The 27773-nt window shown below is 44.0% G+C and overlaps 1 protein-coding gene across 3 annotated transcripts in view; it reads right to left on the bottom strand.

Annotated features, from left to right (window-relative positions):
• The window catches only part of XPO6 (exportin 6), a 106957-nt gene that overhangs the window by 19645 nt on the left and 59539 nt on the right, over positions 1-27773 (bottom strand). For 2 of the 3 annotated variants that reach the window (XM_005894511.3, XM_070362886.1), the window contains 6 exons: positions 23189-23298; positions 14215-14323; positions 12668-12760; positions 11466-11535; positions 4752-4911; positions 1592-1684 (listed from right to left, as the gene is read on the bottom strand). In XM_005894511.3, coding sequence (XP_005894573.1) covers positions 1592-1684; positions 4752-4911; positions 11466-11535; positions 12668-12760; positions 14215-14323; positions 23189-23298 — 635 coding nt within the window. The remainder of the gene's footprint in view (positions 1-1591; positions 1685-4751; positions 4912-11465; positions 11536-12667; positions 12761-14214; positions 14324-23188; positions 23299-27773) is intronic. The other variant, XM_070362885.1, reaches the window with a different exon arrangement.

Genomic DNA, 27773 nt, shown 5'->3' with positions numbered 1-27773 from the left:
AAGCCATCTGCAGTGCAGGAGACACACATCAGATCCCTGGGTTGGGAAGATCCCTTGGGGGAGGAAATGACAACCCACTCCAGTATTCTTGCCTGAAAAAATCGCACGGACAGATGAGCCTGGCGGGCTACAGCCCATGGAGTCACAAAAGAGACAGACACAACTGAGCCGCTGAGAATGCACATGCGTATGTGCATACAGAGAGAGCAAAAACAGAAAACACACACACACACAACAAACGTGGCAAAATACTTATCAATGCTGAATCCAGCTTAAGAGTATAGTATATGGGTGTTCATTCTATTACCCTCTTTTCTATAAATGTGAGCTTTTCCAAAGTAAAAAGTTAGGTAAGAATAGGTACTAAATACCTTTCAGTAAGAAACTGTAAGTTTTGGGATTTTGGTATTCAAACTGACAAAACAGTTATTTTGTCACTTATTTATCTTTAGAATCCACTGATCGAAAAGTGTGGAGAAAGGCATCGAAGTCTGTCCTGTGAAGGGGTGTCTAAGAATTTCTGCCAATCTTTTACATTTATACAGTTCCTTAAGCCTCAAGGAAAGAATGCTAAAACTTCCCCAAATTGTGTGCAAGGCGTGTTTATGAACAAATTGGCCTCTTTCTTGGAAGAAGCTTTCTCTAATTTCTCAAAAAGGAGAGCAATATTAAAAAAAAAAATTTTTTTTTAAACCACCATAGTAAATGAGACTCTTTTTGTATGTATCTAATTTGAAGCTCCAGAATGCTCTAGAACAGGGATCAGAGACTTTTTCTGCAAAAGAGTCAGAATATAAATGTTTGTCTTTGTAGGCCATCCACTCTCACTCAGAACTGTTCAACTACTCTGCCACTACAGTGCAAAAGCAACCATAGGTAATACGTAAATGAATGGGCAGGGCTGTGTTCCAATAAAACTATTTTTAAAAGCTAGCACAGGGCTGAATCTGGCAGCATGCCTCTCCAGCCGAGAGCAAGCCTTCCAGGCAGTGAGTTCTGGGAGAGGGCCCCATCTCCAGTCCCCATTCCTTTACCCCATCTCTACGTCACTTTCCTAATGGCCTCCCACTGTCTATAATGTTTCACAGTGTGGTCCCTGGGTGCCCAGCTTCAAAGTCACTTAGGGTTCTTGTTTAATATGCAAACACCCAAGCCTTGTACCATCCTGCTATAGTCAGAATCTCCAGGGGCAGTTTCAGTCACTGGTCTCCAGGACACAACTCATGGCATTCACAGTGAAATAGTCCTAAATGCCTATCCAGCTTCACCTCCCACCACACCAGCTGCTCCCCACACCCCTACCTGTGTGACTCTGCACCACTTCTGTGTCTTGGCATGCGCTATTCTTTCCTCCTGAAATGCCTACTCCTTATACTTACCCTCTGCTCCCAGCTCTCATCTGCCTGATGAATTCCACTCACTCCAGCCACCCCAGTCCCCAGATATAACAAGCCTTCTCTCTTTTGAGGTTTGGAGACGGGAGTTTTTCATCTTTTCACGACAGCCACTACAGTCTCTTTTTATCTATAAAGCCATTTGGGGTCAGAGAACAAGTCTTTCTGAGAATACACAAACATCTAACTATACTTACACATCAATGAGATCAGGCTTCAATACTGATGGCACAGCAGTCTCAATGTTGTACAATTTTATCTGAGATCCATACAAAGTGACTTTGACCAATCTGTTGGCAAAGAAGAATTGTACAAATGAGGCCACACTCAGTTTGTGAACTAAAGCAGACAAAATGGACGAGGTATCAACAAAGGTCTTGAGGACACACTTTTTTCCAATCAAAAAAGAAATCAAGACCAGGTTTTCAATTTTATCCCAAAGATGTAATGTGAGATATGCATAAAGATTTATATACTAAGACACAGTCTAAAGCACTACCTACAGTTTCAAACTTTTTGAAAATATAAATATCCAACAGAGAACATAATACAATATATCCAATATGATCAGAATGGAAATTGATATTGTATATGTAGTTTATCACAATTTTAAAAAACGGAAAAACAAATGTTTCAGGTAGATAGACATATGATAAAGAAAATACAGCAAAATTTAACTGTAGAATCTAGGTGATGGGTATTACCTACACAATTTTTTAACTTTCTGAAGATATGAAATGTTCATGATAAAACACTGTGATGGGGTTGGGAAAGGGGGGACATGAAAGTTTCTAACACAGATTAAGCTATTTTTAACTTTCAGCACAATTCTTTAAGAAGCAAGTTATTGAGCCCACTGGTTGCCCAAGGCTCACTACATATAAATGAACATTAAATGCGACCAGCTCTGCTGGGAAATGGGAGACTGCTCTTCCATTAGAGACACTCCTTTCCGAGTAAACATTAAAAAAAAAAAAGAGCCCTAGAGACTTGGCTAAGTTCTCTCCGTGCCTGCTCTGTAAGGAACCCTGGACTCAGGTCTGAGGGGCACTCCAGGGAAGATGGCGTGTGTTTTGCTCCCTCAATCCAACAGCACAGAGGGTCTCAAACTTCACTGAGCAAAGAAATCAACTGGGGAACTAGTTATAATACAACTTGCTGGTGCTGCCCCACAGACGCACACTGCAGCTCTGAGGGGGTCTGAAAATGTGTACCTCTGAAGAGCATCCGTGGGACTCTGATGCATGGGGTCCATATTCTGAAAAATATTCCTCTCTGATAGGGGCAGAAAGCAGGATTTTATTATAAAAAACCATGAGCTTGAGTCACAAGTTATTCAGGGTTGGGCAGCAGTCAGAAAGAGGTATTTCCAGTAAGCCAAGAACTAAGTAAAAGAGTAAAAGAGTCAAGGGTCCTCAATCTGAAGTTCTAGAAAGTAGGGTATGGTGATGGTGATAAGTAGGCATCAAAAAAGTCACCATCAGTAAGTAATACACCAACGAGTGCCCAGTGTTTAATTCTTTAAATTGTTTTACATTCATACAATACGTGTACAGTTTACTGATGTTAAATATATTCATAACACACAACTACCCCCATCATCTACCTCCATGACTCTTTCCATCTTAGAAAACTGAAACTCTGTATCCGTTAAATAGTAACTCTCCACAACCCCTCCACCCCTGGCAACCACTGACTTTCTGTCTCTACCATTCTGACAACTCTAAGTACCTCACAGAAGTGAAATCATACAGCTTGTGACTTGATACTCTTCACTTATTCAAAAGCATTCTTTAGTGTTGCTCTACACTAAAAATGAACTTCTAAATGTGTCTTTTAATATTTCTATGTTTAGCAGTCTTGATACTAATATTATGTAACTGACAAGTAAGAACGCTACTGATGGCAGTGGCTATTAAGGTCATGTAGCCATAACGAGGAGGCTTCTCTCACACTTTATTCTAAATGAAGACAAAAGAGCCAAGTGCATTTCACTACTGAGCCTGCAAACTTAAGCAATGCAGAAAGATGTATATACATAAGGACCTATAAAATAACCATCCAGAATCTCTCAACAGTCACCTCCCTGTGAAGCCAAAATGACTGGTGGATACAATACATGGCTTAAGTTTAAATTAAAAAAATAAAGACTTCAGACAGAAAGACATGTTCTGTTTCTACTATCAGAGGAAACAGGCCTAGTGTGGGAAGAAGAGGAAAAAGAGCTTGAAGTAGAAGCTCGTGGCTGGAGAGAGCTCAGCATTTGGGCTCAAGAAACTGGTAAAAGTCCAAGTGCGGCCTCTCACGAACTGCGTGGTCTGAGGCAAAGCACTCGCCCTCTGGGCCACAGTTTACTCAGATAAAGTGATAATACCTGTCCCTCAAAATTCAGAAAGAAAATGGACAAAATTACTTTCTAAAATCTCCTACTACTGTATACTGCTTTTCTTATTAACATTAATCTGGCTTTTCAGATTCATTTAAAATTCTCAGTCATGTCTGCTTTTAAGCGAAGAGCAACAAAGAAAAATCTGACATGCAAGTCAGTAGGCTTGGGCCCTCGCTCCCCTAGTGTGTTCCCAATGACAGCCACCGTGCCAATCAAAGCACCAGGTGACTCAACTTTGGGCTGGACCCACACCCCCCTGGTTTTGATCTAACCTACTTGCTGGTTACCATGAAATGACCTGGACGTTCTGTCCCTTTTATTTTCAGCAAATGGCGTTTTAGGTGCCCGAGTTCACGAGAAGGGATGGGAGGACCTCAACAAATGCGGCCGTAAAGCCTGTGAGGGACCCTCGAAGAAGAAGTAGTAATGGGAGCTTGGTGCAGGGAAGGCGGGGATCTGCCCCTCAGTCAGGCTTGGCGGCTGCCCAGCTTCAACTCCTCAGGACCCTAAGAGGACTGCAAAAACCAGTCCCACTCTAAGAGAACCAAAAAAAGACCCCTCTGGCATCTGGCCGCCCAGTCAAGAGTGCAGACTGCCTACTTGTTTGTCCTCTTATTAACAGGGCTGTCTTAACATCTCTTTATGACCACACCTGGTTTCTCTTGAGGTTACTCCTGTCTTTAAATGTAAGCTCTTCCATGAAATCGCAGCTTATCTTTACCGTGTGCTACATGCTAGGCCCCAGGCTCAGTGCCTTACCTCATATAAATCTCACAATAAACCCACAGGATACTATGTCCACTCCATTTTACCAGGACCCGAATGAAGTTCAGAGAAGGGCGGTGACTGCTCCACACCCCCGTGTGCGGCGGAGCCTCGAGTCACCTGGGCAGGGCAGAGTTGCCTGGCCACCGCAGCCCCTCATACAAGCAGGCGAGTTGAGTTCCATGCTGGGACTGCCCACCCACCTCTCCACCACTGTGAGGGCATCGCTGAAGCGCGCGGCGAACACGTCCCCAGTGAAGTACTCGGCCAGGCGGCCCACGGCCTGCAGGAGGGAGCTCAGGTCTCTCAGGGAGCAGTGCAGGCGCCGGCAGTCGTTCTCCGCTGTGATGTTCAGCCTGGGTCCTGGAACAGAAGGCCTCGGGTGGTTTTTCAACAGGAAGAACATGCTCTAATTCCCACTGCAGATAACTGCCTTTTCGTATGGTTCAAGGGATTCTCAAGGGACAGGTCCGTCTAGTCAAAGGTATGGTTTTGCCAGTAGTCATGTACGATGTGAGAGTTGGACCATAAAGAAGGCCGAGCTCCAAATAATTGATGCTTTCAAACTGTGGTGTTGGAGAAGATTCCCAAGAGTCCCTTGGACTGCAAGGAGATCAAACTAGTCAATCCTAAAGGACATCAACCCTGAATACTCATTGGAAGGACTGATGCTGAAGCTGAAGCTCCAATACTTTGGTCACCTGATGCCAAGAGCCAACTCAATGGAAAAGACCCTGATGCTGGGAAAGACTGAGGGCAGGAGGAGAAGAGGGTGACAGAGGATGAGATGGTTGGATGGCATTACTGGCTCAGTGGACATGAGTTTGAGCAAACTCCAGGAGATAGGAAAGGACAGGGAAGCCTGGAATGCTGCAGTTCATGGGGTCGCAAAGAGTCGAACACAACTTAGCAACTGAACAACAACAAAGGATAAGTAACGGGGCTTCCCAGATGGCTCAGTGGTAATAAATCCACCCGCCAATGCAGAGACGTGGGTTCAATCCCTGGGTTAGGAAGATTTCCCCAGAGAAGGAAACAGCAACCCACTCTAGTATTCTTGCCTGGGAAATCCCATGGACAGAGGAGCCTGGTGGCTACAGTCCACGGGGGTCGCAAAGAGTCAGACACAACTGAGCATGCACACACCCATGGACAGGCAACACAGTAGAGAGGAAGAAGGAAGGCTGACACCTAAGAGCTGGAGGGATGAGTCAACGAGTTCGATGCCACATGCGTTTCCAACTGATGAGGCTGGAACAGAGCCCGTGACAGCCCCGAAAGGAGGACAGGAGCCTGGAAAGGGGGACACTGTGGCCAGGGCACTATGACAGTGGGTCACGCCCCAAGGAGCCAGAGGACAAAAGCAAGTGGAGGAAAGAGCCACTGACAAACCAGCCCTGACCTGCCCGACCACCTGCCCCCCTGCAACACTCCTCACGGAGAGCAGAGCCTTGTCACAGAAACATCCAGCAGCAGGATTATCAGCCTGCAGGCAGCCCTGCCAAGGCCATGAGATGGGTGGCTAAGGAGGGTGGGCCAGCTCCTGGGGTCAGAGCAAGAGGGTGAGCACCCCACACTGCTAGCCAGAGGAGCCCACAGAACACACAGAGCCAGAAGTGGTTGTGGTCGCGTGTGGTCACGTGAGGGGGGCAGTGCCTCTGCACCATCCTCTCCCGGTTAACAAAAGCACCACCAGCACACACCTTCCGAGCGTCAAGGATATTCAGGGCCACCGCTACGCAACCAAAGCCCAGGGTCAACCAAAACCTGCCAGAAGATGGGTTCCGATCCCTAATCAGTGGCCCCTCCCTCTCCCTGCACACACCCATCCTCATCACCCACACAGCTCTACCCTGATAACCCGCTTTCAACTTATTCACTAATTCTCAGCATAAAGGGAAAGATCCTGTGTTTCTCTATTAAAAACCAAGCCAAAACACCAGCCTACATCAGGTTTCCCTCATGGATGGGTCATGAGACAGCTTCAAAGTCATCCTGATGGGGCCAGCCTTCTTCCCCTCTGCCCCCTCATCCACACACACATCTGGCGCACGGCCTTCCCCAGCTCTGCCCCCTCGGCCTCTCCCCGGACCCCTCAACAGAACGCTAGAGCCGAGGCCTCCTGAGGGGGTCTTCCACCTGTGGATACCTTGGTCAGAAACACAGGGGTCTCCCTGATAATTCCTCCTATCGTCCCCTGGTCACACCTCTGTCCATTAAATTCTCTAGACGAGAATACTGGAGTGGGTTGCCTTTCCCTTCTTTTGGGGATCTTCCTGACCCAGGGATCAAATCTGAGTCTCGTGCATTGCAGATAGATAATTTACTGTCTGAGTCACCGAGGAAGCCCTTCCACCCTTTGAGGGGAGAACAAAAAACAAGCTTAATTTAAGCCTGCTGACACATGGCAGTCTTGGGGGGATGTGGAGGGAGGGTCACATTCTTGGCAAATCTCCTCTTGGCTGAAATACACGCCTGGTTCCTTCTGTTTTCTGTGCGCACCCCTTCTCCAGAATCCTGGCCATTCTCATCACTCTCGTTTAAACCTGCCCTAATTTTTCTGATAAAAAAGCTGTCCTAGAATGACAAACGGCCTGGAATTGCTGTGTGTGTTTTGAACTATTGGTTTGAAGCACATCAATTTGCTGCCATTTACCCGTTTCTGGCTTACGGAACCATAGTAACTCATAGAGTTCAACTCAACACTACGTGCCATCCAAGGCTCAGATCAATCAAAATGGCAGCTGCTTCTTTCCTGATGCGTCTGCAATGCAGCCAAACGCACAGGCAGCAAGTACTCCAGATCAGTCTCTAGCCCTGCCCCCAGCCTGGAAAACTCATACTACCATCACCACAAAACCATGCAAGGTAACCACCCTGCCCCTGAGGGGGAAGGCCAGAGTGCCCACTGTGAAAGGCTGTCCAGATCAATCCACATTTTATTGTTTGGCTGAGGCTTAGTTTCTTCCTCGCTCCCATCAACAACACAGAACATCCGCCCAGTGGAGCCTGCAGGTGAGGACACTACGACACGCAGGTTTCAGAGACAGAAGGTATCATGGCCACACCAAAGTCCAACCTTCCATAAACCACGTTACCCAGCAGCTGTCTAGATAGATGTCCCCTAAGCCACACCCAAAGAACAGCCCACAGGACTTGCCTGGTGGTCCAGTGGTTGGCACTTCACCTTCCAATACAAGGGATGTGGGTTCAATCCCTGGTCGGGGAATTAATATCCCATATGCCTCACAGCCCCACTCCAAAACAAAATGAAACATAAAATAGAAGCGATACTGTGATAAACTTAATAAAGACTTTAAAACGTTCCATATCAAAAAAAAAAAAAAACTTAAAAAAAGCACAAAGAACAGCTCACTGGAAAGTCACTGCCCTGGAAAGAAACACATTAATGTTAAAGGAGGTCAGTGGTTAAGACTTTGCCATCTAAAGCAGTGGGTGTCAGTTCAATCCCAGGTCAGGGAGCTAGGAGTCCACATGCCTTGGGGCAAAAAAAAAAAAAAGCCAAAACATAAAACAGAAGCAGCTATGTAACAAACTCAATAAAGACTAAAAATGGTTCATATTAAAAAAAAAAAAAAACTTAAAAAAATAAATTCAGTCTTTTTTTGGGGGGGGCAGTGGACTGGGCAATAAAAATATAAAACTTAGCACTTAAGTTATTCCACTCTGAGAGAACAAACAAGTCATAAATGAACCTAAGCAGAACCAAGAATTTAAGTCCAAAAGTCTGTATCATAAGCAATCTCTTAGGCAGGGAAATCTGCACGGCTAAACAAAAAAGTTAGCAGGACTGCTTGGAGCAGAAATATTGCCCCAATGGGGGAGGATCTCAGTGAAGAGCGGCAGAAGCCAAACACCTACAGGACAGACCCTCCGGGACATTTATGGACACACACGCAGCACCAGGGGCACAGTGACTGATGAGGGGATGACCCAGACCACCAACAGTGCGAAAGACGGAGCCAGGGCAAAGATGACTGCCGGGCAAAGGAGGCACGGCGACGGCATGTTTTGCCTTGGACTTTACCAAGGAAGCAGAAGCAGGGGGATCAACAGAAGCTGCGTAAAGAGTAAGACTCCCAGGAACTTCCCTGGGGGTCCAGTGGCTAAGACTCTGAGCCCCTAATGCAGGGGGCCTGGGTTCGATCCTGGTCAGGGAGCTAAGATTGTACCTGCCTCACAAAAGTAGCCAGGGGAAAAAAAAAAAAGTAAGGCTTCCATCACTCCAGAATTCAGGCCAGGAGAAGGTAAATGCAAATGAAAGGAATGAGCCCTACCCACTGGGGAAAAGAACGTGGTTTCTGGTAAGAGGCAGTAAGGCTGACTAATATAGCATGAAGGTTATGTGAGGGGTAAATGACCATGGGAACCAAGGAACAAATCGTACTCAGAGTTTCCATTTTTTAATAGCCTTTGCATTGGAAACTTGGCTTTTGCTTCATCATGGATAAGAAAGCTCATTTTAAAACAGGAAATAAGTATTTCTCTGGCCTGAGAGGTTCTGCCCCTTGAGTATATGCCCCAAGGATCAGTGCTTCGGATGAGGTTTAGAAATGACCTGAAGAGCCAAGTGTACTGTGAAACTGACAGTAAATGGGCTGCGATGAGAGCGGGCGTACAATACTTCATTTAGGGGAAATCCATCAGATTCTCCTGCTCGGATGAGAAAATCTAAGTTATGAGATAAGCCTCAGAAAAAGGACTTGGGAATCACCGCAGACTGTCACCTGAAGACAGACTCAATGTAATGTTAAAAAGTCAGCTACTAACACTGACTTTAGGTATCTATTCTGAGGGAAAGAGAATACATGCTCAATTTCATCTTTAAGATCAATAATAACTTTTTTAGGATCCTGTGTGTGTGCTCAGTCTGACTCTTTACAACCCTATGGACTGCAGCCCACCAGGGTCCTCTGTCCATGGAATTTTTCAGGCAAGAATACTAGAGCAGCTTGCCATTTCTTCCTTCAGGATATCTTCTCAACCCAGGGATCAACCTTGTGTCTCCTGCATCTCCTGCACTGGCAGGTGGATTCTTTACCATTGTGCCACCTTAGGGTCCCGAGTATATTCTAATTTGAACAAGGGCCCTGAGGGAGAAGCCATTACAGTATGATTTTTTTCCCCAAGAATTTTTTCCTAGATTTTGGAAATATCTGCAGCATCTGTACATAGTCCAAAGACTTCCATGAATGTTGATGGCATATCATACAGGCACATTTGCTTTGAAAAGTAGTCTTTTTAAAGTTCTACAGAAGCTGTTCTTACTCGATCTACACAAATCAGGGTCTAGAACTGGGGCATGCTAAGTCCGTCAACCTCCTGGGGCCCAGCGGACTGTTTACTAGTAGAAGCTAATCTAGTCATGGAAACAAGCAGTCACAGGCCACCAAGAAGGGCAGCCTCACAAAGAGCCTCTTGGGGAGGCTCTGCCACAAATAACAAGCTCATCCAGGCGCTGGGCTGTACCCTGGGCAGCTGTGTACCAGGCTGAAGCAGCAGAGTTATACGAGAGGGGTAGTCGGCCAGGGCCAGGGTAACTCCTGTAAGGAAAACTGTGTGGGTGTATGGGGGTGTGTGTGTGTGTGTGCAGCACAAGTGTGTTTGCAAGCACTTGGTTAAGTTCCTATGTGTCTGTGTATGTGTCTATGTGTGTGTGTTTGTAGCACAAATGTGTTTGCAAGAATGATGTTCCTGGTGCTTTCGGCTGGCAGAATGAATATCAGATTTTGGCTAATTTCAACTTCTTATCATTTCCTAGTATACCCTCCTGGGACTAGCACCACAAGCTATGTAACCTTGGGTAAACTAACATCTCTGAACATGAATTTCCTCTTTTGTAAAACAAGAGAACTGTGATTAGTACTTATACCTCACAGGAGAGTTGAGAGAATTAAATAACAAAAGCAAATAATATGGTGCCTGGCATGCAATACCTCTTCTACAAACAGAAGCTATTATTATTAACAAAATAATCCCAAAATGCTAATCCTAAACCCCCAACTAGTGAAACCTGCCAACAGCAGGCCAAAGCCTTCCCAAATGGCTACAGTCAGAGCCACTGACACAGGAGGGCTTAACAGGCGGTGCAGTGGTAAAGAATCTGCTTGCCAATGCAGGAGACACAAGAGACACAAGTTCGATCCCTGGGTCAGGAAGATCCCCTGGAGAAGGAAACTCTCTTTAGTAGTCTTGCCAGAATAATCCCATGGACAGAGGAGCCTGGCAAGCTGTAGTTCAAGGGTCACAAAGAGTTGGGCACGACTTAGCGACTAAACAACAACGCTGACACAAGAGAGCTGACAATCCCCATGATCAGCTCTACCAGGCTGTCCCTGCAGAGCTGCTCCCAGATCCTCCCGATCCTAAAAGCCAGAGATGGAAGAACACAGCCCAGCAAAGTCCAGGGCTATTTTTTTCCCGAGCTTATCAACTGGTTTAAAGGACACAGAGAAATATTCTAATTGCCAGGGTTTTTAAAAAGTCCTACTTCTTTATGCCAAATTAGCTTCTCTCTCACTGAAACACTGCTTTGGGATATACTGTCACAGCCTCATCCTCTACCTCCCTCACAGCTCCTTTTTAATCATGATTTTTTTTTTTTTTTTTTTTCCTATTTAGAAATTGACAGACAGGAAGCAGTGAGGAGGGGGCAGTGGAGAAATCTTGTTCTGACAACACAGAAGGCAGTAGTTAAGTATTAGTCCACAAGGTCTCAAAGAGTTGGGCACGACTGAGCGACTAAACAACAATAACACTGACACAGGAGAGCTGACAACCCCCATGATCAGCTCCACCAGGCCGTCCCTGCAGAGCTGCTCCCAAGTCCTCCCGGGAGGATGATTTTTCAGAATCTTTTATCTGAACGTTAAATTAGAAAATAAAAGACAGTTTACCTGACCCTGAAGTAACTATAAACTGCTGTAACCCCAGATAAACTTCTAAATTGTCCTGAAGAACTGGAAACTGAAAGAAACAAAAGATTAAAAAAAACATAAATGCGAATTTTAACAGCACTTCAACATTGAAAGAAGTATCTCTAGTGGGAGGAGCAGGATAAAAAACTTTTCTCTGGGAGCCTTTACACGCAGCTAAGAAGAGGTGGCACCCCTCAGCACCTCCCACCCACAAGGAGTCTTCTACAATTAAAACCACCAGTTAATATTTGGAATAAGAAAGAAAATAACACACTAGTTCCATACTTTTCTAAACAAAGCACTATGATTATTATGACAGTTACGTCCTTAAAGGAGGATATCAAGCCCCCAAATGATCTATACTTTCTAGAGATCTAAGACAGGACCCACCTCCCTTCAAGTCCAAGGAAAACCCTGCCCTTGGAAAAAAAGCACAGTTATGCCTTACAAACTGCATGACAGAGTGAAGAGACAGCCAAATTATTTGGAGTCAGTTTGCCTTACTCATTTAGCAGACAGGACCTTCATAATCAGAGCTCTATCTTTTCTTCCTAAAGCTGCTAACTCACCATTAAGATAAAATTAAGACGTTACTGTGACAGGTCCCCAAGAAAGGCAGATGGCAAAATAAGATGGCACTCTCCATGAGAAAACACAAGACACAGCTGGGCGGTGCAACGCAAACCCGACCCCAGTGAATTATCCTGCCTTTAGAGGAGACATGGACTAATGAAATGCCTTCAAGTAACAAGCATCACTTAGTGAATGAAATCAGTCCTTATGACTAAGGATTCTGTGTTCACATAGATAGTGCCCAGCAAATAATTTGCCAACAGTTTTGTGAGTTTTACAAAGGCTAACTTTCCAACAGTATAATTTTTATAAATAAATCTTCCATTTGGCTTGGCCACTTGTAAGCCACTGGTGAAAGCATAAAGGCATCAGTAAAATTTATATTATACCCAAGAGTTTAGGAAAGAATAACAGAGCTTCCAAAAGCTCATTTTAAAATACTGGGAGGAAATGTTAAACACATTAAATCCAAGGGTCGGTTATCCTAATTATTATTCTCTGTTTAAAAAATATACATTTTATAAGACTGGTGACCACAAAAGCCTTACTATTCATGCTATATGCAGGGAAATAATTAGGCTCTTCGTTCCCCTCCAAATGGTGCGTACCAGCGTTGAGAAGGCGTGTGTGGGAAGGAGCTCCATCACTTTGGCCACGACCTCCAAGCTCTGGCGTAAGTACCGCTGCCACTCTGTCTGCTGCTGCGGGGCAAACAAAGAAGGATCAACTCTTCCCAGAATGGCAGAGCTCATCAGCCTTCCTGCCAACCTGCCCCCCACCTCAAGCCCACTCTCAGACGTAAGTATGTGAAAAAATAGTAAACCAGGTTATTTGGTACTTTAAAAAGGCCAAGCTAAAAAAATTTTTTTTGATCCAATGAATTAATGTCATAAGAACCTGGTTCCTCAAAAAGTAAACAATTCACACAGAATGACCTACTTTTCTCTGTCATAGGAATAAGAGATTTTAAACAGTGACTGGTAAAATAAATGCTCAAGTCCCCTTTCCGTCATCCCAGCTATAGGAATTTGTCATTCATTACCTTCTGAGACAGCCCGTTCCCGAGCTTATATAACCGGCCACACCAGTGCTACACAAAGTATGGTCGATGAACAGGCAGCATGGGCATCTCCAGGGTGGGGGTTGTCAGAAATGCAAATTCTGTGCCATGCTCCCTCCCCCCCCCCCACACACACTTCCTGAATCAAGGTCTGCTTAAGAAGCTCTCTCACAGTGACTCTTATTCAGGCTAAACTATGAGATGCACTGGCTTACATCAAACAGGTAACAAGAAGTGAAGCTAAAGTCTACCAAGTGCTACCAAGCACCTATTACCCACCAGGCATGTGCCACTATGCCCACGTGTGCTGCCCTCAGCACGTGGCCAACACAGGTCGGTTCAGACATATCCTTCCCCTTCTGGGACATGTGGAAATTAGACCTCAGAGACATTCAGCGACCACACTGCTACCTTCTTCGTACTCAAGGCTGCACAGTCAAATCTAGGCCATCTGGTTCCAAGCACAGGGCTGTTTCTAACCCAGATATGGCTATCCTCAAGGTCTTAACCACAGCACAGTGGCTGCTATTCTGAGAGCCATAACAGTGACTTAAAAATGTTTAAATGCATGGTGGTTAAGAAAAAGGAACACTGGAATTGTATCCTTAAAGACATTTTTCTTACCAACATGGGGCATGCCAGCATCAATAAACTCAAGGTTGATTTTAAGAGATATGAGTTTATATTAATAAGATATAATCAAAAGAGATGTCCTTTTATTCTAGCCTTATCATTTAAGTATCTCTAACTATCCCTACCAGTATCCAGCTAGCTTAGATTTGTTGCCCAGAATGTGGATGCAAGGCAGGGGAAAATAGGTGGGATGCCAAGTTCTTACTAAACCACTTTTCACTGTACGTATGGTTTCTTTACTTACGTCTCTAGTCCATATAGGTAAATGCCTGTAAAACGTTTTTACAGTTCATAAACCCAAATCGACCAGCAGAATACAAGTTTCAAATGTGTAACTCAAACCGTAAGACTGCTCTGGCTTAAAGATGGTCTCCAGAGCAAAGAGCTATGGGTTCCAAGTCTGCATTTCCATTCATACCACAGCATGGCAAGGACTAAGGCCAACGAGGCTGTGCTGCTTACATCGTCATCCAGAGTCTCATCGTCCAACTCCTCCAGCTGGGCCTGGTTGTATCTGAACTGGATTCGATTCAACACCTCCGTCAGCAAGAGGACTAGGGCGTCTTCGTACCTGTGTGGCAGGGAGAAATGCAACATCAGGTGAAAGCAGGCTTTTAGCCTAGGATTTCAAAAAGGCCCCCTGCATTCTGCAGGGAACGGTGTCTCCACTGGACTACCGCACACAGGAAGCATCTAGACTAACGCAGTTTATGGACTGGCCAATGTCATGTGACAGGGGACAGGAGCAGGGGTGCGGCTTATGCAGCTACGTTCCAGGCACCTTCTTGTATGATATCCTTTGTCTCTGGTAGCAATTTTTGTCTTAAAAGTCTATTCTGTCTAACTTAGTAGTCAGCGGGTAGACAATCTGCCTACAATGCAGGAGACACAGAACATGGATTCACCCCCTGAGTAGGGAAGATCCCCTGGAGGAAGCAATGGCAACCCACTCCAGTATTCTCGCCTGAAAAATCCCATGGACGGAGGAGCCTGGTGGGCTACACCCCAAAGGGTCACAAAGAGCTGGACACGAATGAGTGACTAAGAATACCCCCCCACACGGTGTAGTTACCCTAGCTTTATTTTGGTTATTGTTGGCATGGAATATCTTTTCCTATCTTTTTACTTTAAACCTATTTGTGCCTTTAAAATCAAGTAGGTCTCTTGTAAGCAACATGAAGTCAGATCATGTATTTTTAGTCCATTCTGCCAATCTTTGCTTTTTAACTAGAGAAGTTAAGCCTTTATATTTAATGTAATTACCAATAAGGAAGGAATGACTTTTGCCATTTTGCTATTTGTTTTCTGTGTTTTATCTTTTATTCCTTACTTCCACTAGGACTGCTTCCTTTTGTGTTAAATAGTTTTGAGTGTACTATTTTAATTCCCTTGCCATTTCTTTTACCATATATTTTAAAGTTTTTTTTTCTCAGTGGTTGCCCTGAAGATTATAAGTACTATATATAAATATCAATTAACTCAATGATTTCATTTTTTTGGCGGGGGCGGGGGCAGCGCTGTACCACATGGCTTGTGGGATCTCAGTTCCCTGAGCAGGAATTAAACTCAGGCCACGGCATGAAAGCCCAGAATCCTAAGTACCAGACCACCAGGGAACCCAATGATTCAATCCTGTCAACATCTGTGAGAGGTAGGTGGTATTACTGATACTTCTCTGATGAGGAAATTATAGTTAAGAGAAGTTAAATCAACTGCCCAAGGTCACAAAGCTAGCTGGTGTGAACCCAGGGCTCCCTAACTCAACACTTCATGTTATCTCTACACATAAACCACCAACAGGCTTTGAGCCTGCTCCACCCATTCCCCAAAACCTCAATTGTAATCAACCTTTAAGAACACTTAAAGCCGAAAAGAAGACATGGAAAAAGTCTAGGGACACCCTAACCCCTTGATCTGTCTAAAAATAATTTATCAAAGAAACATTTGGAGCCAGAGGCTTGGATATTTCCTGTGATAAGAATCTAACTCAGCACCAAAGTTATATGTAATAGTTGCTACCACAAGGGCCAACAAACCACTAATTTTCAAGAACAAATCATGTGGCCTAAACGTCTGCCTTAAATATTTCCTGAAATGTTTCTACGAGAACTTCAGGGCTGGGCCCACTCAGACCAAAGCACCCACCCTGGTGGTTCAACTCCCAGCACCAGTCCACTCTCCATATTCTGTGATGCTGGGACTGAGACCGTGCACAACACACTTCATCTCTGCTTGTTGGACTCTATCAAACACTGGAGGAAAACTGAACAGCAAAGGGACCCCACTCTTCCGTGGGCTTGCTGTGCTGGCAGTGTAACCCCAACAATGGTCCCCAGGCAGTAACAGCAGTAATAACAGGTTCCAGCTTCCAGCTTCCACACTCCCCAAGCCAGCCCCATCACACCCTCTCTCTGAGGTGCCAATAGGATCCAGGTCACAACCTCTCCTCAAAGGAATAAGTCCCAGCTCCCTGGGGCCCCTCTTCTGAGCTGTGGCAACGGGGGGATTCCCTCCCCTCAGAGATCTGACCTCTAGCTGCATGGAGGCCGTCTCTCTGATAGTCAATGTCCCCGACACCTTTCCATTGTACCCCTAGCCCTAGGGATGAAACTACTTCCTGTAGTTATCATCTGTGTTGTCTCAGTATTCCCTTTTTGCTTTCTACTCCTCTAAAATTTGTTCAAGCAATTTCCTACATTGAATTCTTGAAATAAATAAGTGTAATTTCTGCTTTCCTGACAAGACTCTAACTTATCAATCTTATACCTCATCTTATACCAGGAATACCAGGACAACAAGAAAATCAAAGCCAAAAGGTATCCAATACCAAGACCAAGTACAGTCCATTCAGTCTAAGAGTTACAACCCCTGTACTGAGACTGTAGATACGGTCTAAAGACTACTTAAAAATCCTTCTGAAATGTCACATTTCAGAGCTCTGTGGGCACAGGAGCTCATTTCTTCATCAGAGACAGAGATACTGTCCCCCCTCAATCCCTCAAAGAGTCCCTCATTATTTGCAAATAACTTAACAAGCTAGACAAGATAAGTAATTAAGCATGATGGCCCAGAGGAGAATGTTGGCAGAGAAAAATCACTAATAAAATAGGCAACATCTGTGGGAAAAGTTGCACAAAGAATCAAAATCCCACTTCAGTAGACTTTAGAAAAAGGCTAAGTTCAAACACTTGCGCCTGGAGCTTATATTTGTCATCTGCCTACCCAACTCTTCTTCCCCAGTAAGAGAACACGAGGCCCTGATGCCAAATGAAAGACTACAATTCCCAGTCTTCCTCTGCAGACAGGAGTGGTCAAGGAAATTTTAAAAGAAGTTATTTGGTGGGGCCTCTGGGAAAGCTGCTTTTGTCCAACCTCTCCCCTTTACTCCTGCTGGCTGAATCACGGGTGTGATGTCTACAGATTCAGCACCCATCTTTGACCATACAGTGACTGTGGAGATGGAAGTCATGCCTAAAGCTGGCAGAACAAACACGTACAGGGCTCTAAAACAGCTGACATACAAAAAATGAGGAGACACTGAACACCCGTCAGGGAAAGACAATCAGCAAACTGTCACAGATGACACAGATGCTGGAATTATCGAAGATTTTTAAAGCAAGCTATTATAAGCGTCATTCTTGAGGGTCTTCAGCTGGAGGGTGTTTTAGACTGAACTGTGTCCACTCAAAATTCGTATGTTGAAGCCCCCAACTCTCAGTATGACTGTATTTGGCGATAAGGCCTGTGAAAGGTAATAAAAGTTAAGTGAGATCATAAGGGTGGGGTGGGCCTTAATTACATGAAAAGAAAGAGACATGAGGGAGTGGAGTGTGCTCACGCTCCCTCCTCCCCATGCAAGCACAGAAGAGAGGCCATGTGAGGACATGAAGGGAAGGCAGCGTCTGCAAGCCAGGAAGAGAGCCCTCACCAGAAACCAAATCCGCCAGCCCCCTCATCTATGACCTCCATCCTCTACATGTAAGAGAAAATTAATTTCTATTGTTTAAGGCACCCCGGTCAGTGGTATTTCATTATGGCAACCCAAGCTGGCTAATCGAGAAGGTAAAAGATAATCAGAAAGAAACCTGGGAGCTTCCCTGGTGGTCCAATGGCTAAGAACCTGCCTGCCCAGGGCACCGCAACTACCGAGCCCACAGGCCACAGCTAATGAAGCCCGAATGCTCTAGAGCCCGTGCTCTGGAACAAGAGAAGCTGCAAGGAGCAGCTCATGTACCACAGCTACAGAGTAGCCCCTGCTTGCCACAACTAGAGAAAAGCCCTCGCGGCAATAAAGACCCAACACAGCCAGAACTAAATAAATAAAATTATTATTTTTTAAAGGTTTTTCTAAAAAAAAAATCTGCCTGCAAATGCAGAGGACATGGGTTCAATCCCCGGTCCAAGAAGATCCCACACGCCATGGGGCAGCTAAGCCTATGCACCACGATTTCTGAGCCCACGAGCCACCATTACTGGACTCTCGTGCTCCGGCGCCTTTGCTCTGCAACAGGAGAAGCCACTGCAACGAGAAGGCTGCACACTGCAAAGAAGAGCAGCGCCCAATCACCACCACTAGAGAAAGCAACGAAGACCCAGCACAGCCCCCCAAAATTAATCAGTTAATTACTTAATTTTAAAACAGAAACATGGAACTTCAGAATGAAGGGAAAGCATGAGAACTGGCAGATCTCTGGGTAAATATAACAACTGTTTCTCTGTTGATTCTCTTAAGATCTTTAAAATATGAATCTGGATGAAAGCAAAAAACAGAACACTGATGGGATTTTCACTGCTCACAGATGGAAAATATAGGGCAACCTCAATACAAGGAGAAAGAGCAAAAAAGTAGTGAGGCTTCTATATTACACTTGACGTGGTAATATGTTAACTCGAAAAGTTAAATATATATTCATTTTAATATACAGAGCAACGACTTTAAAAACTCATAAATACAGTCACTCAGTAGATACAGTGAAAGGGAAAACTAAATTTGTGTGAAATTAACAGTTGTCATTTAGCTGCTCAGTCATGTCTGACTTTTTGCAACCCCATGAACTGTAATCCATCAAGCTCCTCTGTCCATGGGATTTCCCAGGCAAAAATACTGGAGTGGGTTGCCATTTCCTTCTCTAGAACTAACAAAAGAGTCTCAAAAGAAACGAAGCAAAAACTGATAGAACTGAGAGCAGACATAGACAAATCCACAATTTTACTTGGGAGAATTCACCCCTCTCTCAGTAACTGATAGAACAAACTAGATAAAAAGATAACATGTAGAACACAATCAATCAATCTGACCTAACATATCTAGAACACTCCATCCAACAATAACAGAACATACACTCTTTCAAGCACAATGAATAAGCCCCAAGAAGAGCAGGTCATAAAACAAATCCTGACAAATTGAAAAGAACTGAAATCACACAAAATATGTTTGCAGATAATAATAAACTAGAAGACAGCAGCAAGAAGACACAGGGAAAATCCACAAATATTTAGAAATTGAACACCAAAGAGGAATTCTCAAGAGGAATTACAAAATAAACTGAAGGAAAAGGAAACTAAAACATATTAGAATTTGATAAAGCTAAAGCAGTGCTCAGAGGGAAACTAAGAGCATTAAATGCTTAAATATACAATGGAAATGAACCTACAGATCAGTGTGGCTCAAACCACAAATGTGATTTCAGAAGCACCCCAACTTCTTCTGAGAGTTAAATAAAATGTTATGTTAAGGCAACTACATAACAGCTGCTTAGTAAATGTATGATGAATGAAAGAGAACAAATGAATCAATATGCAGGCAATAAACAAACAAACCTACAAGTCAGATAACTACAAAGCACTGAAGCACAATCCTGGATAGCTTTTTCAACTCAGTGAAATAACTAAGATCCTATTCACTTGCTCTCTGGGGCAGTCAACAGCATGAATTTCATGTATGAAGAGCTAGAAAGCTACTGGAGCCCTGACATAAACCTAGTTAATACCTTTTACTATCAAAATGCTGTGTGTCACAATGGCACTTCCTCTTTACTAAGCAGAAAAACCCGCTCACAAGAAAAGGGCAGCAAGTTTTCTCACGCCTACCCACATTTGTTTACAGTCCAATCTAATGTCACCTGGAATCCCTAGCAGGTCTGTGGCCAGCACTTGCCAGTACTCTCATGACAAAGGGGTTCACAGGACATGACTCAGTAACTTTAGGTTGCTTAACACACTTCAAGTTTCCTCATCCTCCTGTAAAAAAGAAGTTCTACCCAGGTGTCTCCCTACACATTGACAAGCACAGAGAGAAGGAAGTTAGAGAAAGAGAGACAAAGGATGAGAATACTTATTTACTGAACATCTACTATCAGCCAAGGTACTTTACACACACTGGTTCATTTAATTTGCTCAAGAACTTGTAAAGTAGGCACAACCATTCCCAAAGTACAAAGGGGAAAAGGAGACTGAAATTCAGGTCTTCCGACACCACTGATTCAAAATGGCAAACCTGGACAGTGAACCCCACTGGCAATCAGTTCAGCTGGGTGCACTACAGAACATTTATCTGTTAACGATGCGACTCAAGTTCTCCAAGCCCCCACCAGCCCTGAACAAGAAATTCTTGAGCATCCTCATTGAGCAAGGAACATGCGGAGCTCCAATTTCCAAACTCCTAGGACCAAAAATAAATCTATGTACATTTATACTTCTAAATTTGTAGCCTACAAAGCCTACCACTTTGTTGTGAGGAATGATGCAAAACCTATAAACCACAAGAGACAGGAACTGAATGCTGTCTCTGTGACTTAACCACACCTACGTCTCCCATTTAAGACACCAAGAAAACATCTGACTACTTCCTGCAAGACCAGTTGCTTCTGAAATTCTGGTTCAAGTCACAAAAGCCCCCTGACTTCTTTCAGATATATTTTATCAGTTGAAAAACATTTGACTGCATTGACAAGCTCTTCACTAAAAATCAATGAGGTAATTATCTGTAGCCAGTGCTCTTTATCAGCTGCTTCAATATATTGGGATCTCTAAGATAACCCAGAGCTGTGGTTGCCAAACTTTGAAAACTTTAAGATTTTTTGAGTATGTACTTCTATAAATATGCTCCCTAAGAGGTGACAGGAAACACAGAGTTCAGCTATTTTCTTTGAGCACGCAGCAGACTGCCTTGAACACCATTCTTTGTAGTCTACTACCTTTGACCACTAGGGGGTGTCAGACTGACAAGCTTCCCCCAGATGATGGTCACCACTAACGGCATAAACCAGACGAGCTTTTGAACGTTTGGGTTGTTTTTTAAAAGTATGAAAGTGTTATATGTGTATTTTTTTTTTAAGTCATGAAAAATCAGAGAGCCTTATTTAGGATAATAATCCAATGATCAATGAGAAAAATCCCTAGTGTTTAAAGCGGTCAGCCAGGACTGCTGACAACTGTGAAGACAGATGCCTGAGCAGGCAGGCCGGTCAACATCTGCAAGTGGGCTGAGGAGTCTCTGTTGTCCAGGGGTCCTGTCATTTAACTCCACAGTCACCACCTCAAACGACAGTAACGTCTTCGATGACTTATTATTACTGTGTGGTCACTACTGTGACCATCCACTGAGTGCCTCACATGTGATCGACACTATGCCTGTTATTTTATATGCATGATTTCCTGAATCCCAGCCATTCTGCGAGAGGTATTAGTATGCTCGTTTTGCAAGAGGAAATGTGATTACCATATGACTTGACCAAAAGTAACACTGCTACCATGAAGCAGAAAAGGAATTTAACTGCACCACTGCTCCTTCTATTGGTGCAATAATCAGCGCAAGTATCTCTCAGTGGAACAATACCGTATTCTCCTCACCTAAAGCACATTTGTACTGTGCTTTTAAAAGCATTTTCGTGCTGATCATTTCCTCAGCTTATTCTTCCAAAAAGTCTGAGCGATGTGAAAGAGCATCTAACCACTTAAATATAGCAAAATCAGGCACAGTCCCAGAAGCAAAGGATGCGACTGCTCAGCATACAAGAAAGAATCTGGTGGAAGCGCCTTTTCTTTGAAGAATCTCATTCAACAACACAATTACTCACAGTTGGCAAGTTCACCAAAAACAGGATCTACTGTTGTGTAAGAAGGTTTCTGATACACAAATATACTACCTAGAACCACATGTGACCTGACACCATAACAAGCTGGAAGCTATTTTGCAATCATAAAAATAGTTTGGGAAATGAAAGTGCAAAAGCTTAAACTTGGAATGCAAATACCGTTTAGAATTTTAAAAACTCTTCAAGCCTCAGCGATGGAAAGAGTTTTAAGAGGTTCAGTCCAACTCTCCCCAGATGGGAGTTCTCCTCACCACCTCCATTTGGCCCTCTCTGCTGCTGCTGCTAAGTCGCTTCAGTCGTGTCCGACTCTGTGCGACCCCAGAGACAGCAGCCCACCAGGCTCCCCCGTCCCTGGGATTCTCCAGGCAAGAACACTGGAGTGGTTTGCCATTTCCTTCTCCAATGCATGAAAGTGAAAAGTGAAAGTGAAGTTGCTCAGTCGTTCCCGACCTTCGTGACCCCATGGACTGCAGCCTACCAGGCTCCTCCGTCCATGGATTTTCCAGGCAAGAGTACTGGAGTGGGGTGCCATTGCCTTCTCCTTGGCCCTCTCTAGGAGAGATGTATTCACTGTCTCCACCATCCACCACTGGTACTATTTACTGAGCATTTGTAGTGTGCTGAACACTCTAGATATATTAGCTTCAAATAGTTACATATATAAGGACCACAGTGTACAGGAAACATACTTTCTGCCTGCAAACAAGAAAAATGGTCTTGAGAAACGTGGGGAAAAAACATTTCCCCATTTTCTGTTTCTAAACTATAACAAGAAGTACAAAACTAATTATCTCTGGATAGTGGGATTATAGAAAACTTATCTTTATTTTTCTATCTTTGCTAGTTTTTAAAATAAATACTTTTTTCCCTGATAAGTATTCATTATTTAGGAAATTTTCAAGCACATACAAAAGAAGTGAGGATACAATGAACTCCAAGTTCCTACCAACTAAGTTCAACATCACTTGTCAACAAATGGTCAACCCACTTCCCTCACTAGCCCCAGGGAATTATTTTAAAGCAAATCTCAGACGTCATATCATTTCATCCAATAAATACTTCAACTTATATCTCTAAAGTAGGGGTCATGGGGGAGAAGGGGCCACAAAAGCATTATCATACCTAAAAATTTAATACATGTTACTTTTTTAATCAGAAAAATGTTTTTAAAAATGAGGTATCTAAGGGGAGAGAAGAAAAGAATGCTCAATGGCATTACTACCTGAACAGCGTAAGTGACTCGGTTTCACTAAAGCGGTCTGACTGCGTGGCGGACTCTAGGCCACAAGAGAAACTGACCAAAATGTCTATTTCTAGTTATTGATGTTTCTGTGGTTTACCTGTTGAGAACTGCTTCCTTGTCTCCCAGACGGCTTTTAATTTTACTTGTCAGATAGTCCAAAAAGAGCGTCCAGATATCCAAACAAGAGAAGTAACCTTCATGAGTAGGCTATGGTGCAAAAGAAATCCAGACAATGAAATTACTTAATGCAACTACTCCTTAGAAACACACCCACCAGTGTTTACTTCCACCAGAACGCTACAACTATAAGCCTAGGTTCCCTGGACTTCTTAGTAATAACCACAGTTGGTGTCTTTTATTTGGTCTTCACGATTGGGCCCTGTTGAATTAACAAGACAAGGTTACCACGGAACATATTATTAAGGAGATATTATGCAGAACAAACCAATTTACAAAATAAGCCGAGAGAACACCTATGTTGAACTCTGAGACTGTGATATGGAGAGTTCTCACTGATCCTCCAATTCAAATCTGCTTCAGAGAAAAAGAAATTGAGATCCAGAGATATGTTCAATGTCAGGGATAGGAGCAGGTCTCTTTACTCCCCCAGCCAATGCTCTTTCCACTATGTACTATTATAAAACAAAAACTAAGTTTCAGAGGCTTCTAAATGACAAGTTTACACATGTGAACATTAGGAAAGAAACACTTGCAGTCTTCCTACATGACAGACTAAGTGAGCGCGTTAAGTCTGACCCACAGGCTCCGGCTCATCTGCAAAGTAGATGTGTCAAACAGGCTAACAGCAACCTCTCGCCTGAGTTTTGATAAGGACAAAGTGAGAAGACAGCAAGTCTTTATAGGGTCCTAGAAACTGGACCACTGCACTTTCTCAGGAGTTTTGCTAAATCCAGGCACTCTCTTCTCCAGTATCCAGTCCTCCTCATACACATTCAGTTTCATGTGTGGCACCCCCGCCCCACAATCCCTTATGTATCCCTTCGAATTCTTGCTACCTACAAGAACTCCTTGGATTTACTTGTGATTACTTCATTCAACTACATCACTGGTAGCAGGATTAGATATGGCAAGAAATAATAACACGATCTTCTTAGATCAGCTTCCTTCCATTTCTGATCCAAGAAAATCCAGAAGTTTACCTGGGCAGGTATGAAATTTGTCCAAGAGGTAACTTACAATGATGGTGGTGGTGTACAGTGAGAGTTCTATACCCAGGCTGAGTCTAATAAGACAGAAAAGCTATAAACTTAAAAAATGTGGCAGGGACTTCCCTGATGGTCAGTGGTTAAGAATCCGCCTTCTAATGCAGGGGAATTGGATTTGATCCTTGGTCAGGGAACTAAGATCCCAGATACTGTGAGGCAACTAAGCCTGGGGGCTCTGGAGCCGGTGCTACACAACTAGAGAAGCCTAAGTGCCACAACGGAGAGCCCGTGCGCCACAGCTAAGACGTAACACAGTCAAATATGTAACCTTTTATTTTTTAAAGTGGCAGACGCCACTCATAATCCACAGGGCAGCCCTGACTCTAGACTGCTAACAGCTCAATCAGGACCACTGGCAGGGCCATCCTCAGAGCACAAAATGAATTAGAAAAATAAGCAGGAAAAAAAAACACAATAAGCCATGTGGAAATAATATGGGTAGCCTGTGGACAGGCACTGACTGGCAGCCAGGAGATGTAGCCTTGTCCTGGCTGTAGTGTGCTGTGCTTCCTGTCAGGAGCTTACCCAGTCACCCTTCCTTGACTTGAAAAGCAATACCTATCAGCTCCCTCACCAAAAAACATAATTGATGCATGTGGCTTTTGAGAAAAGCGAAGAGCTAATGGCTATGTCAAAGTGCTTCACGATTACACACGTCTTTCTCACGCCTTTGAATTGAGGGTTTACTATGTGGCTTGAGGCTGGAAGAAAGTTGGGCAGATACACCCTCTTCAGGACCTGAAACACCATGGTTCACATCCATATCTACAGGCCCCACTGTGAGGCCTCCTGTGCTGCCCACAATCTGGCCTTTGACGACTGCTCTGGGCACAGAAGGCTAAGGTCATAAAGATGGATGGGCTGACCGCACTTTTGGTGTCAACTCTGCAGAGCCCTCACAGACTCCTTTCTAAAATGTACCCATACTCAGATTTACTCATCAGATTCCAGAGCCAGTTAGTCACTAAAGACTAACTGGCAAGCGCCTTTAGAAACTAATGATACCACTTCTCCTTTCTCCAGGGGATTTGTTTCCATTTGCATTTGGTCTATTTGACCTTCACAATAGTCCTGGAAAACGGAGAGATATTTTTCTTCTTTCCATTTTACAGACTAAAGAAACCAAGGCTCAGAAGTAAAGTCACCTGCTAAGGTAACAAGATAAGGAACAAAAAGAGAACTAGAGGACTTCCCTGTGGTTCGATGTTTGAGAATCCACCAGCCAATACAGGGGACACAGGTTCAATCCCTGGTCCAGGAAGATTCCACATGCCACGGGGCAAGTAAGCCCATGAGCCACAACTACTAGGCCTACATGCTCTAGAGCCTGTGCTGTGCAATGAGAAGCCCTTGGCCGCCGCTAGAGAGTAGCCCTCACTCACTACAAGTGGAGAAAGCCCTCGTGTGGCAAGGAAGACCCAGCTCATTCAAAAATGAAAAAAAAAAAAGATGCCCCCCTGCAGTCTAAATCCTTAGAAATTTAAAAGACATGTCCAAGGACAGAGGCCTATTAGAAATAACCAGAGCTCAAACACTCAAAGAAGTAGTCATTAGACATGCATACTTAAAACATTTTTTTAAGCTTTCTTCTATAACATGTATCTTTAAAAGATCCCATTTTACATAGAGAGCAAAGCTATATGACATTCCATTCTGTTTTCCCAAATAAACCCCTTCTTTCTGCCCCCAGCACTGGTTCCTTCTCTCTCACATCTACTGCACTTACTCTACAGTATCAATCAAAGCCTTCCTTCTCTCCTGATTCTCTTTCCAGTTTCTCCCATTTCTGATATTTCTCTCCTACATCCTCACCCTCCTGTATCGCATCACCTCTCTGTCCCATCTTAGCCCTGGTGAGCTCAGCTGGCTTCCTCCTAGCTCTGCGCTCATTGGCCCCTCTATCAGACATCTCATCAATTCTTTAACCTCCTCCTCTCCACCCATGCCCTTCCAAATCCCCTATTACATTCACTCACCCCTCCCAGCCTCCACCCTTGCCTCTCCTCTAGCCTCATGAAGTTACAACATGTTTCAAACTACCAAAATGACTAGTTATAAAATCAGATGCCCTCCCTGACCTAGCAGTTCCATCCCTAGTACACACCAACAGAAGGAGTTATGCATGTCACCAAAGGCAGGCACAAAAACGTCTGCTGCATGATTCATGACCACCAGAAACCGGAAGTAGCCCAAATCAACAGTGACACGGCTTCTAATGACTTCCTATAAAACAGTGAGAAAAACTCCTGCCACACACAACACAGATGAAAAACATAATGCTGAATGAAGAAAGTCAAACAAATCTACATTGTATGCTTCCATTTAGAGGCGTTCTAAAACAGGCACAACTAATCTGAGCTGCTAAAGTCAGCACTGGGGAGGATCTGGGAAGGACATGAGGGCGATTCTGGTAACATTCTATTTCTTGACTTGGGTGGTGGTTACCTGGGAAATCTTTGTTCATTTTGGGAAACCTCATGAAGCTGTACACGTATGATTTGCACACTTCTTTAGGTGTGTAACCCTTCAACAAAAAGCTCTGGAGGGGAGCAGGGCAGTCTGCACCTTGAGGTTTGCGGAACCTCAATTCCCCTGACCAGAGATTGAACCCAGGCCATGGCAGTGAAAGCCCAGAATCCTAACCACCAGGGAACTCCCCAAAAAGCTCATTTTAAAAAGGACACGCAACAAGGACCTACTGTATAGCACAGGGAACTCTGCTCAACGTTACATGGCAGCCTGGATGGGAGGGCAGCCTGGGGGGAGAATGGATACGTATTTATGGGTCACTGAGTCTCCATGCTGTCCACCTGAAACTATTACAACATTGTTTATCATCTATACCCCAAAACAAAATAAAGTTAAAACAAATAAAGACAATTATACAAAAGGGAAAAAAAAGACATGCAAATGAGCACAAGTGAAAGGGCATGACTGAAAGATCCAAAACAGCACTGCATGACGGCTGCCCAAGTCCATGCGTCTACTGAACACCGCTGAATTGTACAATTACAACGGGTGAATTTCTTAACAAGTGAATTCTATCTCAATAAAGTTGCTAAAATATATACAGAAATAAAAAATACTGGGTGACCAGAATCTAAATTCTAATGAAGAGAAAGGACTTGGCTTAAGAGGAAATACAATAGGAGCTCAAAAAACAACTGCAGAATGGGGGGAACAACTGGATCCACCAAAACTGAACTCTTGAGAGCTGCACTACCTACCATCTCCTTGTGGGAAGGCTTAGTGACAGCTACAGACTACAGCTGCAGGCCCTGTGGGTTCAAATTGTGGCTACACTGCTTACCAACTCTAAGACCCTCAGCAAATTATTCTTTGTGCCTCAGTTTGTTTATCTGTAAGATGGGGATGATAATAACACCTACCTCAGAGGGCTGTTATGAAGGATAAAGGGGTTCATCTTCATATAGTAAGCACTAGTAAATGTTCGCA

The sequence above is a fragment of the Bos mutus genome, chromosome 25 (assembly GCF_027580195.1).
Source record: "Bos mutus isolate GX-2022 chromosome 25, NWIPB_WYAK_1.1, whole genome shotgun sequence".
Classification (NCBI taxonomy): domain Eukaryota; kingdom Metazoa; phylum Chordata; class Mammalia; order Artiodactyla; family Bovidae; genus Bos; species Bos mutus.
Note: the sequence above shows the minus strand (reverse complement) of the source record. Positions and strands in the feature narration are given on the sequence as shown.